The 16,112-nt window shown below is 43.9% G+C and overlaps 1 protein-coding gene across 1 annotated transcript in view; it reads right to left on the bottom strand.

Moving 5' to 3' along the window:
- The window catches only part of LVRN (laeverin), a 71,161-nt gene that overhangs the window by 31,369 nt on the left and 23,680 nt on the right, over window positions 1-16,112 (bottom strand). Inside the window, exons 3-6 of the mRNA XM_018053720.1 lie at window positions 15,920-16,059; window positions 10,113-10,239; window positions 3,172-3,326; window positions 1,783-1,896 (exon numbers count right to left, since the gene is read on the bottom strand). Coding sequence (XP_017909209.1) covers window positions 1,783-1,896; window positions 3,172-3,326; window positions 10,113-10,239; window positions 15,920-16,059 — 536 coding nt within the window. The remainder of the gene's footprint in view (window positions 1-1,782; window positions 1,897-3,171; window positions 3,327-10,112; window positions 10,240-15,919; window positions 16,060-16,112) is intronic.

Raw genomic sequence — 16,112 nt, forward strand, 5'->3', positions numbered from 1 at the left:
CAAGGAGATCCAACCAGTCCATCCTAAAGCAGATCAGTTCTGGGTGTTCATTGGAAGGACTGATGTTGAAGCTTAAACTCCAGTACTTTGGCCACCTGATGCAAAGAGCTGAGTCATTTGGAAAAGACCCTGATGCTGGGAAAGATTGAGGGCAGGAGGAGAAGGGGACGACAGAAGAACAGATGGTTGGATGGCATCACCAACTCAATGGACATGGGTTTTAGTGGACTCTGGGAGTTGGTGATGGACAGGGAGGCCTGGCGTGCTGTCGTTCATGGGGTCACAAAGAATCAGACACGACTGAGCGACTGAACTGAACTTGCTAAGTGGCATGGAACTGGGGCAGTAAAAGACTGCTACATCAGTGCTCCTCAGAAGCTACAATTTCACAAACAGGTAAAAAAAGTTTTTTTTTTTAAGTTTCTGTGTGGCCAAGAGAGGTCTGTCAATTTTTTTTTTCTGCCAACTTTTTAATAAACAAAAGATAAATATCATCTACTTACTATCTTCTTCCTTTCATAAAAGAGGGAAAAATTTACAACCAATATATTAATGGGCTTCCCTGATGGCTCAGACAGTAAAGAATCTGCCTGCAATGAGGGAGACCCTGGTTCGATGCCTGGGTTGGGAAGATCCCCTGGAGAAGGAAATGGCAACCCACTCCAGTATTCTTGACTGGAGAATTCCATGGACAGAGAAGCCTGGCAGGCTACATAGTCCATGGGGTCGCAAAGAGTTGAACACGAATGAGGGACTTTCACTTTCATAATAATAGAAAGAACAATCTTAGATTCTCCTTCAAAGTGAATAAATTCAGCCTGTGAATATCTGACCAGTGGAAATCAGCATGTCAAACGTCAACACACTCTAATGAGCAAGGGTATGGAGAGGAGAAAAGAAGCTAGAAGTAGAGCCTTGGAAACACTTGGGAGGGGAGAGAAAAAGATTAGTGAAAAGCAGCAGAAAGAGCAGCTCTGAGCATCAGAGGGATGGCAGGAGGCAGGAACAGAGAGGAAGGAAGAAACCCTGACTTGCTGTGAAGAAATGAGGTCTGTGTCAAAAGATCATATTAAATCTAAACATTTAAACACTTAAATCAATTTAGCTTTATCATGCCATTCTGAAAGCATTACCTAACTACTCTAAATAAAATATTGGAAATATAACTTTCAATTCAGATTTGCAAACACATAGATTAATTTTTCATGTTACTATTTACTCAACATAGCAAAAGATTATCAGCTATAATAGATACAATGTCAGCTATGAGTATCATATGCAATCTCAGCTACATTATGGGTAATATAACATAGCATATTACTTATTATTAAAGTTGTAGATTACTGATTGCAAGTGCTTTAAAAGTCAGTCTAGGTAGAAATAAATGAAAATAACCTAAAATCTAACAGTAGGGAAAATATTATATATATATATATATATACACATATACACACATCTTATAAAGTTATATGATAATACCAGGCAACCCTTAAAAATCTTATTTTCAAGGATGATCTAATGACCTGTGGAAAAGCTCTTGATATAGTATGAAGTAGAAAGGGCATTACACATTTCTGTGTAATTTTCACTTCTAGGAATATTTACAATCATAAAAGCCTGACAAAAGAAAACAAATCAAAAAGACAACATTGATCATCTCTGATATTACAGACAATTTATTATCTCTATATTTTTCTGTATTTTACACACTTTCAACAATGAAAATTAACTACTATTATAATTAGAAGAAAAATTATAAATTAATTTAACAGACATACTTACCCTTGGGAATTTAGGATTGAAGTGGTTAATTATCCCAAATTCAAAATAAGATGCAAAACCTTCATTGAGCCAGATATTATTCCACCAATTCATGGTAACCAAGTTTCCAAACCACTTTTGGAGTTGGGGATAAAAAGAACAATCTTAACTTCAATTTAAGTAATATTTGTTGTAATTACATGTTAAATAAATGTAAGGTCAAAGACAAAATTAAATGTAATTTGCTATCAGTGATAAAACTTGAAAACAGAACTCCAAAGTCATGTTGTTGTTTTATTAATAACATGAAATCATTTATTTTTTCCTGTAAAATTTCACATCCAAAGCCTGGAAGCAATTTTTGCTTTAAAACTGTGATGCTCAGACATAAAGTAAGCTAGAATAGCATTTCTTAAATTGTCCACTTTACTCCAAAGTTAAGTTAAAGGAGAAGGCCTGAATGTTCACTTAACACCTACTAATGACAGCATCTCATACTCTAAACAGACTACATCAGAATTTTGCTGTAAGCAGTCGATTATGTTTTAAGGACATAATTTGATCTGCACCATGTAAGAATCACTCAAGTATTCGTTTCTGCAAAGTGGTCCAGTTATAATTATTTTCTATTTGAGCTTAACAGAAGGAAAGTGTCACATGATGATGAATAGAATCAGGAAAGAAAAACACAATAATTTCCAAAACCAACAAATCCACACCCTGGTTTTTAACCAAATTCTTATAATAGCTGTGATGTGCTAATAGTTAGCACCCTATTTTCCAAAACAATGTGTCACTTAGGCTATAATAAAAAATGACACTTTGGGTGATGATCAAGACTTGTGAAAGTATGTGTTGACTGTGTAACAGGGTGTAATTTAATCACAGTAAATCATTCCTCTCCAAAACTTCTTAGGGGTCCATATAACAAGAAGATAATTTCACAGTTTAGATGGTTGCCACCTCAGTGATGCTAGCAAAGTGACTATAATCCTTTAACTTGTAACTTCTCGCCAAAAAAAAAAAGTTTGTGACAATCTACTGATGAAATGGAATATCTTCTGGTGACTCTTTTGAATATCTCTATTTTAAGATGGAATGAAAAGCAGATAATCATAGGTCTGCTTGGTTCACTTTTCCTGAAGCGAACTTTGTGGCACACAATTACTCTTTGAATACACGACCTGCTAATGTTCTGAGATTTCTCATCACTATGATCTATCACCGAAAGTTCAAATCCACCCAGGGTCTGATTACATGGATCCTTCCTTGTTTTCACTCACTGGACCACTTTTCAAGTTATTTTTTGAAATTTGCTGTACGGTAGAGTTTGAGGAGTTTTTGCTGCTTTCGGTACAGAAGCTGGAGACTATTTTCGTGTGAAATAAGAAAGAACATTTTACCACATGCCTGATGTCCGATTTCGTGGGAGACAGTAAAGGAGATCACGATCTTTTTTTCTGTTAGTTTATCATTTGGTTGCAGCAACAATAATGACTCGTCAAATATCAATAGTCCCCAGTTTTCCATTGCACGGTTGTCAAAAGTAGGCAAAGCAATTATATCTAAGTGGATTTAAATGGAGGGGAAAATGAATCATCTCTTTCCAAAGATTTGAGAGTTCCAGATACAACATCTCAAAATGAAATCATAAAATTACTGAAAGAAAATGCAAGTGAATATCTATAACTTTAGGGGCAGGAGAAAGGCATTAAAGACATAGAGAAGACAGGCTCAGAAAACAAATTGTTTTGACTATATGAAAATTAAATACTTTTGATTAAGGACCTATATCCAAAATATACAAAGAACACTTGAAACTCAAAATTAAGAGAACAACTTTACAGAATTAGCAAAAGATCTAAAGAGACACTTCACTAAAGAGACACTTCACTAAAGAGACACTTCACTAAAGAGACACACAAATGGCAAACGAACAGATGAAGATATGCTCAACACCATATGTCATTAGGAAATTGCAAATGAAAACAACGAGATACCATGATACAGCAGTTCAAAACAAAACATCAATTTTGGAGAAGATGTGGAACAATAAAAACACTCATTCATTGCTGGTGAGAATGCAAAATGGCACAGCCACTTTAGAAGACATCTTATAAAGCTGAACATAGGTTGGCGATACAGTCTAGCAACTGAGCTCCTAAGGGTTTACCCAAATGAGTTCACAACTGAAGTCAGCAACATGCACGTGAATGCCTATAGCAGCTTTAATCATAACTGCCAAAGCTTGGAAGCAATCAAGATGTCTTTTAATAGGTGAATGGATAAATAAACTGTAGTACAGCCATACAACAGAGTACTATTTAGTGCTAGAAAGAAATGAGCTATTAAGTTATGAAAGGACATGGATAAAACTTAAGTGAATGTTACTAAGTGAAAGAAAAGTGAAAGTCGCTCAGTGGTCTCCGACTCTTTGCGACCTCATAGTCCATGGGGATTCTCGAGGCAAGAACACTGGAGTGAGTTGCCACGCCCTCTTTCAGGCGAACTTCCCAACCCAGGGGTCAATTCAGGTCTCCTGCATTGCAGACAGATTCTTTACCAAGTAAGCCACCAGGGAAGCCCAAGAATACTGGAGCGGGTAGCCTATCCCTTCTCCAGGAGATCTTCCCAACCCAGGAATCTAATCCAGGTCTCCTGCATTGCAGGTGGATTCTTTACCAGCTGAGCTATCAGGGAATCCCACTAAGTGAAAGAAGCCAATAAGAAAAAGTTACACATGGTATGATTCCATTAGTACCTAACATTATGGAAAAGGCAAAATTATATAGACAGTACAAAGATCAGTGGCTGTCGGGGACTGTGGGAAACGAGGGGATGAGCAGGTAGAGCACGGGATTTTTAAGACAGTGAAACTATCGTCTGATGCTGTGACGGTAGACATATGTCATTACTATGTACTCGGTCAAATCAGTCGGGTCCAACTTTGCGACCCACTGGACTGTAGCCCACCAGGATTCTTCAGGTAAGAACATTGGAGTGGGTTGCCACCCTCCTCCAGGGAATCTTCCCGACCCAGGGATCAAACAATCCCATGTCTCCTGTGTCTCCTGCACTGAAAGAGAATTCTTTACTGCCGACTCACCTATGGACTTTAGTTACAAAAATATATCAGTACTGATTCATCAACTATAGTTTTTAAAAATCCACACCAATGTACGATGTTAACAAGAGGAGAAACTAGAGTGGGGGCAAGGGGAGGGAGAGGAGATATATGAGGATTCTTCACACTCTGGGCACACTTTTTTCGTAAACTGTTCTAAAAAAATTAAGTGTCTTTAAAATTAAATGTTTTAGTGCACCAAAAACACCACAAACAAATTTGAAAGGCAAAACACAGACTGGAGTAAGTATCTGCAGCCTATATCACAACTAGATAATATTTTTTCAATACTTAAAGAACTTTGATGAATCAAAAAGGAAAAATGTGAACAATTCAATAAAGAAATAATTCAAACACCCAAAAATCTTATTTAAAATTTTCAGCTTCATTAGTATCAAAAACAAAAATTAAAACAATGATATAACTTTCAAATGCATGAAATACATTTTCAAATATAATAATTAGTATTGGCTAGAATTTATAATTAGGTATGGGAAAACTGACACATAGCCTATTGGTGAGGGTGTGAACTAGTAGTTTTTCTGGAGCAGACCAGCAAAATGCTTCGTAACTTTTAAAAATGTTCCTAGCCTTTCAAATTTTGCAATTTCTACTAAGGCAAATAGCATGGATATTTGTAAACACTTCCTTATGTTTTCTTCCGTGTTTTAAAAGCAGCCCCCTCCCCCTCAAGAAAGAAAAATCAGTCCCAATTTTCAACCACTGAAGATTAAAAAAATTATTTTGTCAAATTGATACGTAGGCAGCCTACGCGTTAAAATGACAATAAAAAAGAACAGTTACCTGGATCATATTGCTTTATATTGTTCTTTTTTTTTTAATCAATGAATAGTATCAATTCCATGGTGTCATTTTTGTTAAAAACAAAGAAGCAAATACAGAGAAAGATGGAAATTGAGACAAAGACAGATACCGGGGAAACTAGACATCAAAACGTTACCCACGGTCATCTCTGCATGGCAGCATCCCAAGAGATTTTGCTTCTCCTTTTTGTGCTTTCCTTATCTTTCCAAATTTTTTACAGTGTGATCATTTGTCACTTCTAAAACTAGAATGATGCAAGTTTCAAAATTTTCCTTTGCTAGTGAAAGAAATGTCATTGCTATAGTCCATGCTACGTCTGCCTCATGAATGCTTTAGCTATGCTACGCTCAGTAACTTAGTTGACTTTACACTTAGTTGAAGCTGACAGTGTATAGTAAGAAACATTCAGGTCATTGCATAGCCTCAACAGGTAATGCTCCATTATCTTTCGACATACTTAGTTGCCTCAGCCTGAGTTTCCCATTCTACTGGATAGTTTTTCGTTGTGTGAATGACCCATACCCATTCTATCAGTGACCACTTTGGTTGCTTTCAGTTTGGCATGAGTATGAAAAGTGTAGCTTCAAACATGCTTGCACATGTCTTCTGGCATGTATGTGCTCAAATTCCTCTTGAAGATATATCTAGGAATGGAATTTCTGGGTTCTAAGGTATTCTGATGATCAACATTATAAGACAACAAACAGCTTTCTAAGTTGTAACAACTGATATTCCTTTCAACAGTGTCACTTTCTAACACTTGTATTTGTGAGAATGCCTACTCTTTGACAACTGAGTAGGTTGTCACTGTGACCTTGCGTACTCATTTCTCAGACTGCTTAAAAAGCTTAAATATTTCTTCATAACTTTGTTAGCCACATGTGTTTCCTTTTTTGTATAACATCTATTCATATATCTTTTACTTGTTTTTTTTCCTATTGTATTTTTCTTATTTATCTGTAGGTGTTCTTTATATATTGGGGGTACTCCCATGACCACTTATTGTCCTTTATTTTTTGCTTCACTGTTTCTTTAAAATTTATTTATTTGTAATTGAAGGACAATTGCTTTACCATACTGTGTTGGTTTCTGCCACACAGTCCTCTTTCTGCTGAGACTTCATGCTGACGTTATGAGTCAGTGCTATCTCCTCCTTCACAATTTGTTTGCTTCTGTTTTTAACATGTACATGCTATCTGCCAATGGAGAAGGCGATGGCACCCCACTCCAGTACTCTTGCCTGGAAAATCCCATGGACAGAGGAGCCTGGTAGGCTGCAGTCCATGGGGTCGCAAAGAGTCGGACACGACTGAGCAACTTCGCTTTCACTTTTCCCTTTCATGCACTGGAGAAGGAAACTTTGGCAACCCACTCTAGTGTTCTTGCCTGGAGAATCCCAGGGATGGAGGAGCCTGGTGGGCTGCTGTCTAAGGGGTTGCACAGAGCTGGACACGACTGAAGCGACTTAGCAGCAGCAGCTATCTGCCAAACTCAGCTACCTGAACAGAGCCTCTGCCATCTACTGCTTCTGCACTCAGAGAGCACCTAGAAAAGTAGTAGGTGGTTCTCATTTACTCAGTAGATTCTCACTAATTATGGTAATCATGTCACCGCTTTATGATTTATAGAGTACTTGAGTTTTATTGCTTCAAAAATTCAAACTTTGCTGAGATGTACCATATATATCATTAGCCTGCTATGGTTATAAGTTAAGAAAAATAAAAACTTAAAAGGGAAGTTGCTATTTTAAAAGTCTGCAAATCTTAAACACCCATGTGAGTGAAGTGAAGTCGCTCAGTCGTGTCCGACTCTTCGCGACGCCATGGACTGCAGCCTACCAGGCTCCTCCATCCATGGGATTTTCCAGGCAAGAGTACTGGAGTGGGGTGCCATTGCCCATACTTACTCCTAAAAGCATCATGATGTCACTTTTTCTTTTAAAGCTTATAACAACCTAAACAGCCAACTCCACCAGCGGCTATAATAGTTTTTTTGTTTTGTTTTTAAATGACTCAACCAAAAGTCAAAGTAATTAGGAGACATTAGTTCATCTTTCTCTTAAAGATCCAGTAACAGAAAAACTCTATTGTAATCATCTATCCATCAAAAGGCAGTTTTGACTAAGTACCACCTACACGTGCTCATAGAGAAACACTGGCTCAGATGCTATGAAAGATACAGAAAAAAAAAAAAAAAAGTGCCAACATAACCTTGACTTCCAGGAGCTGGTAATCTAGACAGAATTTACATGGAATTACGGAACTCATTGAACATATTTTCCTCCCACTAAAAAAAAAAAAAAATGTTTACTGTTTACTAGTTTGAGAGAGGGCCTTCCCTTGTGGCTCAGTGGTAAAGAATCTATCTGCCAATGCAGGAAACGTGGGTTTGATCCCTGGGTTGGAAAGATCCCTTGGAGAAAGAAATGGCAACCCACTCCAGCATTCTTGCCTAGAGAATCCCACGGACAGAGGAGCCTGGGGTTGCAAAAGCGTCAGGCATGACTTAGCAACTAAACAAAAACTGAGAAAAGCAGCATCACAGGCTCAGAAGGTACTTAATAAAGGACAGTCCAGACCCTGATCCTCAACTTGCCCTTGACCTAATCCAGAGATGATTAGGATCTAGCAGCTCAAGAACTTGAATACAGGGATGCAAAGGATGCTGTGGAAGCTTGGGAGAGAGAGAGTCAGGGAAGACTTCCTGGAGGAGGAGGCACTGCATTGAGAAATATAAGAATCAACAAGTTGGGTAAAAGGAATGGCAGGATGTGCAAACTGAATATGCAAGAGCCTGACCAAGAGGAGAAAAAGATGAAAGTGTAGAAGAGGACAGAGATGCTGCTTAGAGACGCCCTTCTACTCTGAGAAACTGTCAAAAGCCCCTAGAGGTTGGCAAGAGATGCGCTGTTAAAGATAGGGTGTGAACTTTGGACTTTATCCCCAGGGCATTGGGAAGCCACAGGAGAGTTTTAAACAGGGCAATAACACGATCAGATTTTGCTTTGGAAAGATCCCTCAGGCCTCAGTGTGGAAGATGAACTGGAGGAGACAAGAGGGACGGTGGTCAAACTAAGCAAGGTCAGTTGTGGTCGAGACTTTGGTGATATGAACTAGGGAGAATGAGAGGGATGGGCAAGAAGTGGGTGGAGGTGGAGATAATAAGGAGGCGACTAACTGGATGGAGGAGATGTTTTGACAGACGAGGATATCAAGAATAACTCTGGACTCCTCCTTATCTAAATAAAGATAAAGAGAAATTTTCTTGCCTAGACAAGGGTCATTTTGAGATCTTCCGGCCACAGAAGTGCCAGAAACTTGGTCTGCATGCTCAGATTCCTGTTGCTGCCCACTTTCTTTCTTTCCTTCTTTTTCTAGTTTTTTTTTTTTTTTTTGGCCGTGCTGCGTGGCATGTGGGATCGAGGATCTTAGTTCCCTGGCCAGGGATCGAACCTGTGCCCCCTGCAGCAGAAACTCAGAGCCTTAACCACTGGCCTGCAGGGAAGTCCCTGCCTCCAACTCTCTAAGTGACAGGTATAACCTCTGGGATCCACAAGCAGGCCACAGCTGGCCCCCGTTCCTTCACTCCCCGTCCCTCCTCAGCCAGGCTTGAGCGGCAGAGGCCCTGGCTACGCAGCATTCGGGAGCCTGGAGCGCCCTAATTTTTACTCCCCACCTTCTTCCACTGTCTGCCAGTAAAGGCCAAGCATACTTTCCCCCAAGACTTCGACTAAATAACCTTTCAGAGGAACAAAACACACTGACATGATACCCTCAAGCGAGAGAGAAAAAACATGGAACAACTTTCTGGGCTGAGCGGCTCACATAATTTTAAGGGCATTCCATACAAATCTACGAGAAATAAAATGTTTACATATTCCTTCGAGGATCGTATTCTGTTCGCACATGATTCCAATTTTATACAATAAAAATTCACTGATGGGACCCCCAAGTTCTAATCCAATGACTCACAGCTAAAGAACATATGTTGCAAAAAACAACAAAACCTTCCTAAAGGGAACTGGAGTAATTCGCGCAAGTGGTTAGAGGATCCAGAACATTGCATTGCATGCTTGCTATATGAGATGAAAGGACAGAAAGCCAGGGAGAAGGCAAGGTCTGGAGGAGGTAAGCCGCCAGTGAGCACCCAGGAGGAATCTGAAGCCGGGAGCCCTCTGAGCACCAGCTAGTCACGCGGCACCATGCAGAGAAGGAGCAGACAGACCTCTGCGTGTTTAGGAACGTGTAGGACACAATGAGGGGAAGCCAGCAGGGCTGACTCCAAAACAGCAAAAACAGCAAAATGCCAACGGGTCCTTGGAGGCCCATCTAGGTATCTTTTGATCTCAACCTAGAGCACCCATAATAGGAAATCAAACCCATTGTTAGGGAAGATACCTCACCTGTTTTTGGAAGAGGGTAACTGATATTAAATAAATCCTCCAGAAAAGAGAAGATGGGACCTGTGATGTTCAAAGCAAAGTCTGCGTTTCCCTCTGCGATGGCATCTTTCCGGGCCCAGATGCGTATCTAGACAGAAACAATTAAGCAGTGATTAGGAAAAGCAACATGTACAGTGATGTTTGAAAGTGGCAGCCTGCTTGCTCCGATTTCCTGATGCTCTGGAGCCAAAGGTTATCTTTTCAGAAGAAGTTGCATGACAAAATGTTTACATGTGTCCATGCGAGGAGAAAAGCCCTGGAGGCTACTCATTCAGTTGGGAACAGTGACTCTCCAGAGAGTGTGTTGTTTCAATCTTTTGCAATAATGTGTAAAACTTCTATAATTCAAAAATAATCCTGGTTGCGGGGGGTGGGGGTGGGGGTCTTCCCTGGTGGCTCAATGGTAAAGGGTCAGCCTGCCAATGCAGGTTTGATCCCTGATTCAGGGAGAGCCCACAGGCTGTTGAGCAACTAAGCCTGTGCGCCACAGCTACCAAGCCTGTGCTCTGGAGCCTGGGAGCCACACTATAGGCCGTGCTCCGTAACGAGAGAGGCCACAGCGATGAGAAGCCCGCACACCACAGCGAGAGAGCAGCCCCCGCTAGCAGCAGCTAGAGCAAAGCCTGCAAAGCAACAGAGACCCAGCACAGCCAAAAATGCATAGAAAATAAATTAAAAAAAAAAAAAATCCTGGGGAGTGGTATCTACCCCCACAGAAAACATGGATTCTATATTAGAGTAAAAGGGCCCTTTGGATGCTAGCTTCCCTTTTCAGGACATATTTCCAGCGATTCAAAACAGAGTTGTGCAGTTAGTAGGGGTTACGCAGTATAGAACATATGAAACAAATGTGAATCATGCAAATTTAAAATGACTTGTTAATAAAAAACACGAACGCAAGTGTGCTCAGTCATGTCCAACTCTTTGCAACCTCATGAGCTATAGCCCACGAGGCTCCTCTGTCCATGGGATTTCCCAGGCAAGAAGACTGGAGTGGGTTGCCATTTCCCACTCCAGGAGATCTTCCTGACCCAGGGACTGAACCCGCATCTCCTGCACTGGTAGGTGGATTCTTTACCGCTGTGCCACACGGGAAGCTCCCAAAACATGAAGAGTCCCATCTTATTTTCAAATTTTGAAATAAGGTTAATTTCCTTAATTTTAAAAAGTTCATCAAAAGTCTCATGACTTCTACAGTTTCTGAAGTAAGCAAATTATAGCCTCTGCATATGACACTTCCATGTCAGTAGCAGATGGAAAGAAAGCTCTGCCATGCTTTGTTAGTTCAGTGTGACTGTATTGTTTGGGTGCTTGAACTTGTTTGTGTTATTTGGGTGACTAATTCGATGTTGTTTTACCATCCATTGTCATTTTATTTTGAAATCATGGTACTCCTTCAACAACACCATCTGAGCACTTTTAAATGGCATTGCTGGTGTCAGTGCTTAAAAACACGTCTGAAACACCTAACTCTAGAATGAGAGTTAGCAAGGAGGGAATCGTCCTGATTGTGAATGCAGTTAGTTTGAGAAAGAGCTCTCTACAAAATACAAGAGACAACGTGAAGAAACCCAAAGCAGCATAATATCTGCAGATTGCTGTCCCCCAACCAAATGCTCACTTGTCTTTGCTTTTATTTCTGCTGGAAAGTTTGTCTTGCGTTTTGTGACTTTTGCATGACATGAGGTCTTCGGAATGCTTCCCTTTCACAAAATGCAACGGCCTGTTTTAGAAGCCTCCTGCCTGGATGCTCTCCTTTCTTCCAGCCTCCTCCCACCCCAAGGCCTCAGTCCTGCCCCTACACTCCCGGTACCTGCCCCGTCTCAAGCCCTCACCTCCAAGGCAAGGTCAGGAGGACATCGAAACCAGAGCCCACACTGCTGAGCGGAGGCAACAGTCACCATGTTCAGGATAATACGCGCATATTAACTGCAGCCTTTTGGGAGGGAAGGCAGTAATAAAGTGTGTATATAAATTTCCAGTTCACAAGGCTCCTCCCACAAATGACCACTCTAAGCCACAGTGGAGGCAAATGATGACTTCAAGCTGTCGGGGAGGGCCAGGGCAGTGAGGATCACAAATATGTGCGGAACACGTTGAAAAAAGAGTTCCTTCCAAATCACACCTAGCCCACCAGTGTGTCCCTGTGGTCTTGCTTAGACCCAGCAGACCTCACCCTCTAAAGGAAAAATATCTTTACACGTGCACATGTGTGATAAATTCTACCCAAAATGTTATTTCTGAGAAACAGAATATTTCCTGCTGTATCAGGAAACGAAGATGTTACAGTTGTCAATGATTGCAGCCCTCCCGCACGAGCCGAGGAGCCCCGAGAGAAGACAGCAAGGTAAAGAGCGCCTGGCCACTAGCAGCTGTCAGACTGTAGCCACTCCCCATGGTGAGCAGCCCCAAGGAAGCTCAAGGTGTGAAAAACACAGGGTATCGGTCCCAGGTAGCTGAGGGTTCCCGTCCCTTCGTGGCTGCCATAACTGTCGAGTGAAAAAATATAGCAACCTAAAAGCTGAGAGTTATGGCAGAAATTTTTAGGGCTTCAAGCCCGGGAGATAGCATCTCAAGAAACCAGAGAGAACTGCTCTGAGGAGGCAAGGGGAGGAGTGAGTCCTGAGCTTCCCTGGGGCTCACCCTAGGGGGTGGCTGTCATCTAACGGCTCCTGGATGACAGCTATTCTCTTCCCTCCTGAGTTCCCTCAGGGCTCACCAGCTCACACTGTGAGTCCCCTCAGGGCTCACCAGCTCACACTGTGAGTTCCCTCAGGGCTCACCAGCTCACACTGTGAGCTCCCTCAGGGCTCACCAGCTCACACTGTGAGTTCCCTCAGGGCTCACCAGCTCACACTGGAGTTCCCTCAGGGCTCACCAGCTCACACTGTGAGCTCCCTCAGGGCTCACCAGCTCACACTGTGAGTTCCCTCAGGGCTCACCAGCTCACACTGGAGTTCCCTCAGGGCTCACCAGCTCACACTGTGAGCTCCCTCAGGGCTCACCAGCTCACACTGTGAGCTCCCTCAGGGCTCACCAGCTCACACTGGAGTTCCCTCAGGGCTCACCAGCTCACACTGTGAGTGAGCTCCCTCAGGGCTCACCAGCTCACACTGTGAGTTCCCTCAGGGCTCACCAGCTCACACTGTGAGTTCCCTCAGGGCTCACCAGCTCACACTGGAGTTCCCTCAGGGCTCACCAGCTCACACTGTGAGTGAGCTCCCTCAGGGCTCACCAGCTCACACTGTGAGTTCCCTCAGGGCTCACCAGCTCACACTGGAGTTCCCTCAGGGCTCACCAGCTCACACTGTGAGCTCCCTCAGGGCTCACCAGCTCACACTGTGAGTTCCCTCAGGGCTCACCAGCTCACACTTAGGGCTCACCAGCTCACACTGTGAGCTCCCTCAGGGCTCACCAGCTCACACTGTGAGTTCCCTCAGGGCTCACCAGCTCACACTGTGAGCTCCCTCAGGGCTCACCAGCTCACACTGGAGTTCCCTCAGGGCTCACCAGCTCACACTGTGAGTGAGCTCCCTCAGGGCTCACCAGCTCACACTGTGAGTTCCCTCAGGGCTCACCAGCTCACACTGGAGTTCCCTCAGGGCTCACCAGCTCACACTGTGAGCTCCCTCAGGGCTCACCAGCTCACACTGTGAGTGAGTCCCCTCAGGGCTCACCAGCTCACACTGTGAGCTCCCTCAGGGCTCACCAGCTCACACTGGAGTTCCCTCAGGGCTCACCAGCTCACACTGTGAGCTCCCTCAGGGCTCACCAGCTCACACTGTGAGTGAGTCCCCTCAGGGCTCACCAGCTCACACTGTGAGCTCCCTCAGGGCTCACCAGCTCACACTGGAGTCCCCTCAGGGCTCACCAGCTCACACTGTGAGCTCCCTCAGGGCTCACCAGCTCACACTGGAGTCCCCTCAGGGCTCACCAGCTCACACTGTGAGTTCCCTCAGGGCTCACCAGCTCACACTGGAGTTCCCTCAGGGCTCACCAGCTCACACTGTGAGCTCCCTCAGGGCTCACCAGCTCACACTGTGAGTTCCCTCAGGGCTCACCAGCTCACACTGTGAGCTCCCTCAGGGCTCACCAGCTCACACTGGAGTTCCCTCAGGGCTCACCAGCTCACACTGGAGTTCCCTCAGGGCTCACCAGCTCACACTGTGAGTTCCCTCAGGGCTCACCAGCTCACACTGGAGTCCCCTCAGGGCTCACCAGCTCACACTGGAGTTCCCTCAGGGCTCACCAGCTCACACTGTGAGTGAGTCCCCTCAGGGCTCACCAGCTCACACTGGAAGGCTGCAACTGCTGACGACTATGACATCCTTCTCTATTGATACAGCAGAAAATATTCCGTTTCTCATTTCCAACCTCAGTTATGCCTGTCTTAGATTGATCCTCATGCCACGCATGAACCACATTTTCAACTTTGCTAAATTTTTTCTCTTATTTAGGGAGTCCTTTTTGTAGAGTCTGGGTGCTATTCCAAGAGTACAGTCTGGTTCCCTGTAGAGTATATGGTGGATTCCTTAGCTTTCCAGAACTGAGTCATAGCCAAACACAACATTCCACTGATAAACTCATCCCAAATTTCAACTTTCTGGCTAGGACCAGTACTTTCTTAGGCATGTTCCATTTTCTCTTTGCTTCCATGGCAGCTTTCTTTTCAGGGTGACCTTTCAGGAAGAAACAGATACAATCCGTTTATAAGAATTATTCACCGTGCAGCAGCATTGAGAGCAACAAGCCAGGGGAGACGAGGATGCTGACAGCCATCTCCATCGCTCGCGAGCTCCAAGTCACTCCTTCATACCAGGTACAAAGCATAGGCTTCCACACCGTGTCTGAGTGGATTTATCAACACACGTCATGAATGTTTGACTTGGCCCGAGTTCTATCTGTGAATATCAAGGATCTAGCAGTGATTACTCAGTAAGGGAAATCAGGCCGGAGCCAACAGCTGAGGGTGATAATGAGCTGTCCTTTGCATCTGGTGCGTTCATCCTTCGGAGGAGAAACTTTGAGCAATTCTCCCCCAGTGATAAGATCTACAGCTTGCTTATCTGCACAAGCCAAAGGCACAAGCCTGGAAGTTCACAGGCCCGGGAGACAGCCTTAGCCTGATGAGGCCCATCTGATTAGAAAGAACTGGGCCTAAGGCAGTGGCCCTACCTAGCCCACATTCTACATAGGGAGTGAACCAGTCCAAAAATACTGTTACAGCCACCTTGATATTTTCCCAAAGGATTGTTACGTAAGAAGTGTACAACTGGGTGAAAACTAGGTGTTCCAGGACAGAGCACCTATTTCCACAGCTCTGGGGAAGTGTTCATACCCAGCGGGCCCGGTCCTTCATAGGGACGGTGCTTAACCTGCCTGCATTTCAGCCAGAGCAGCTGCTTCAGCTGGCATCAGGAGCGTGTAGGCAAGGTACACAACACATAACCTGAGCTTCAAGAAGCTAGCATGGCCCCTTGCCCTCTTCTCTCTGCGCTCTGAAAGGCAGCGAGGGCCCCGGAAGAGGGGGCTCAGAACCTGCCTCCAGGGAACGTGAGGCGCAACCTTTCCATAGAAACCCCGCCGCAGAGCCCCAGCGGGAAGGGCTGCGCTCCGCTCTGCAGTGTTTCGCCCAGAGCAGTGACAGGGCTCGGGGAAGAACCAGGAGAGGTCCGTGAGGGGTGCAGGCCCAGCCCCTGAGGCGAAGGAGGGCGCGAACGGTCCGCTGCCAGCACCAACGTGCCGCACCTGGAGTCTCCCTCACTCACCTGCTTGCCCCTCTCGATCCTGCTGATGTGTCCATAGTCACAGACGACAAAGGCAGCTAAGTAAGTGGGCATGGGGGGCGTGGTGTGAAAGGTGGTAACAGTCCACTTGGTTCCGTTCACATCTTCTTTCTCAAACTGACCTAAAGAAATTGATTTTAGTCCAAATCATTGTAAATAAGCAATAAGGAACACA

Source organism: Capra hircus, chromosome 10 (genome assembly GCF_001704415.2).
Source record: "Capra hircus breed San Clemente chromosome 10, ASM170441v1, whole genome shotgun sequence".
NCBI lineage: Eukaryota > Metazoa > Chordata > Mammalia > Artiodactyla > Bovidae > Capra > Capra hircus.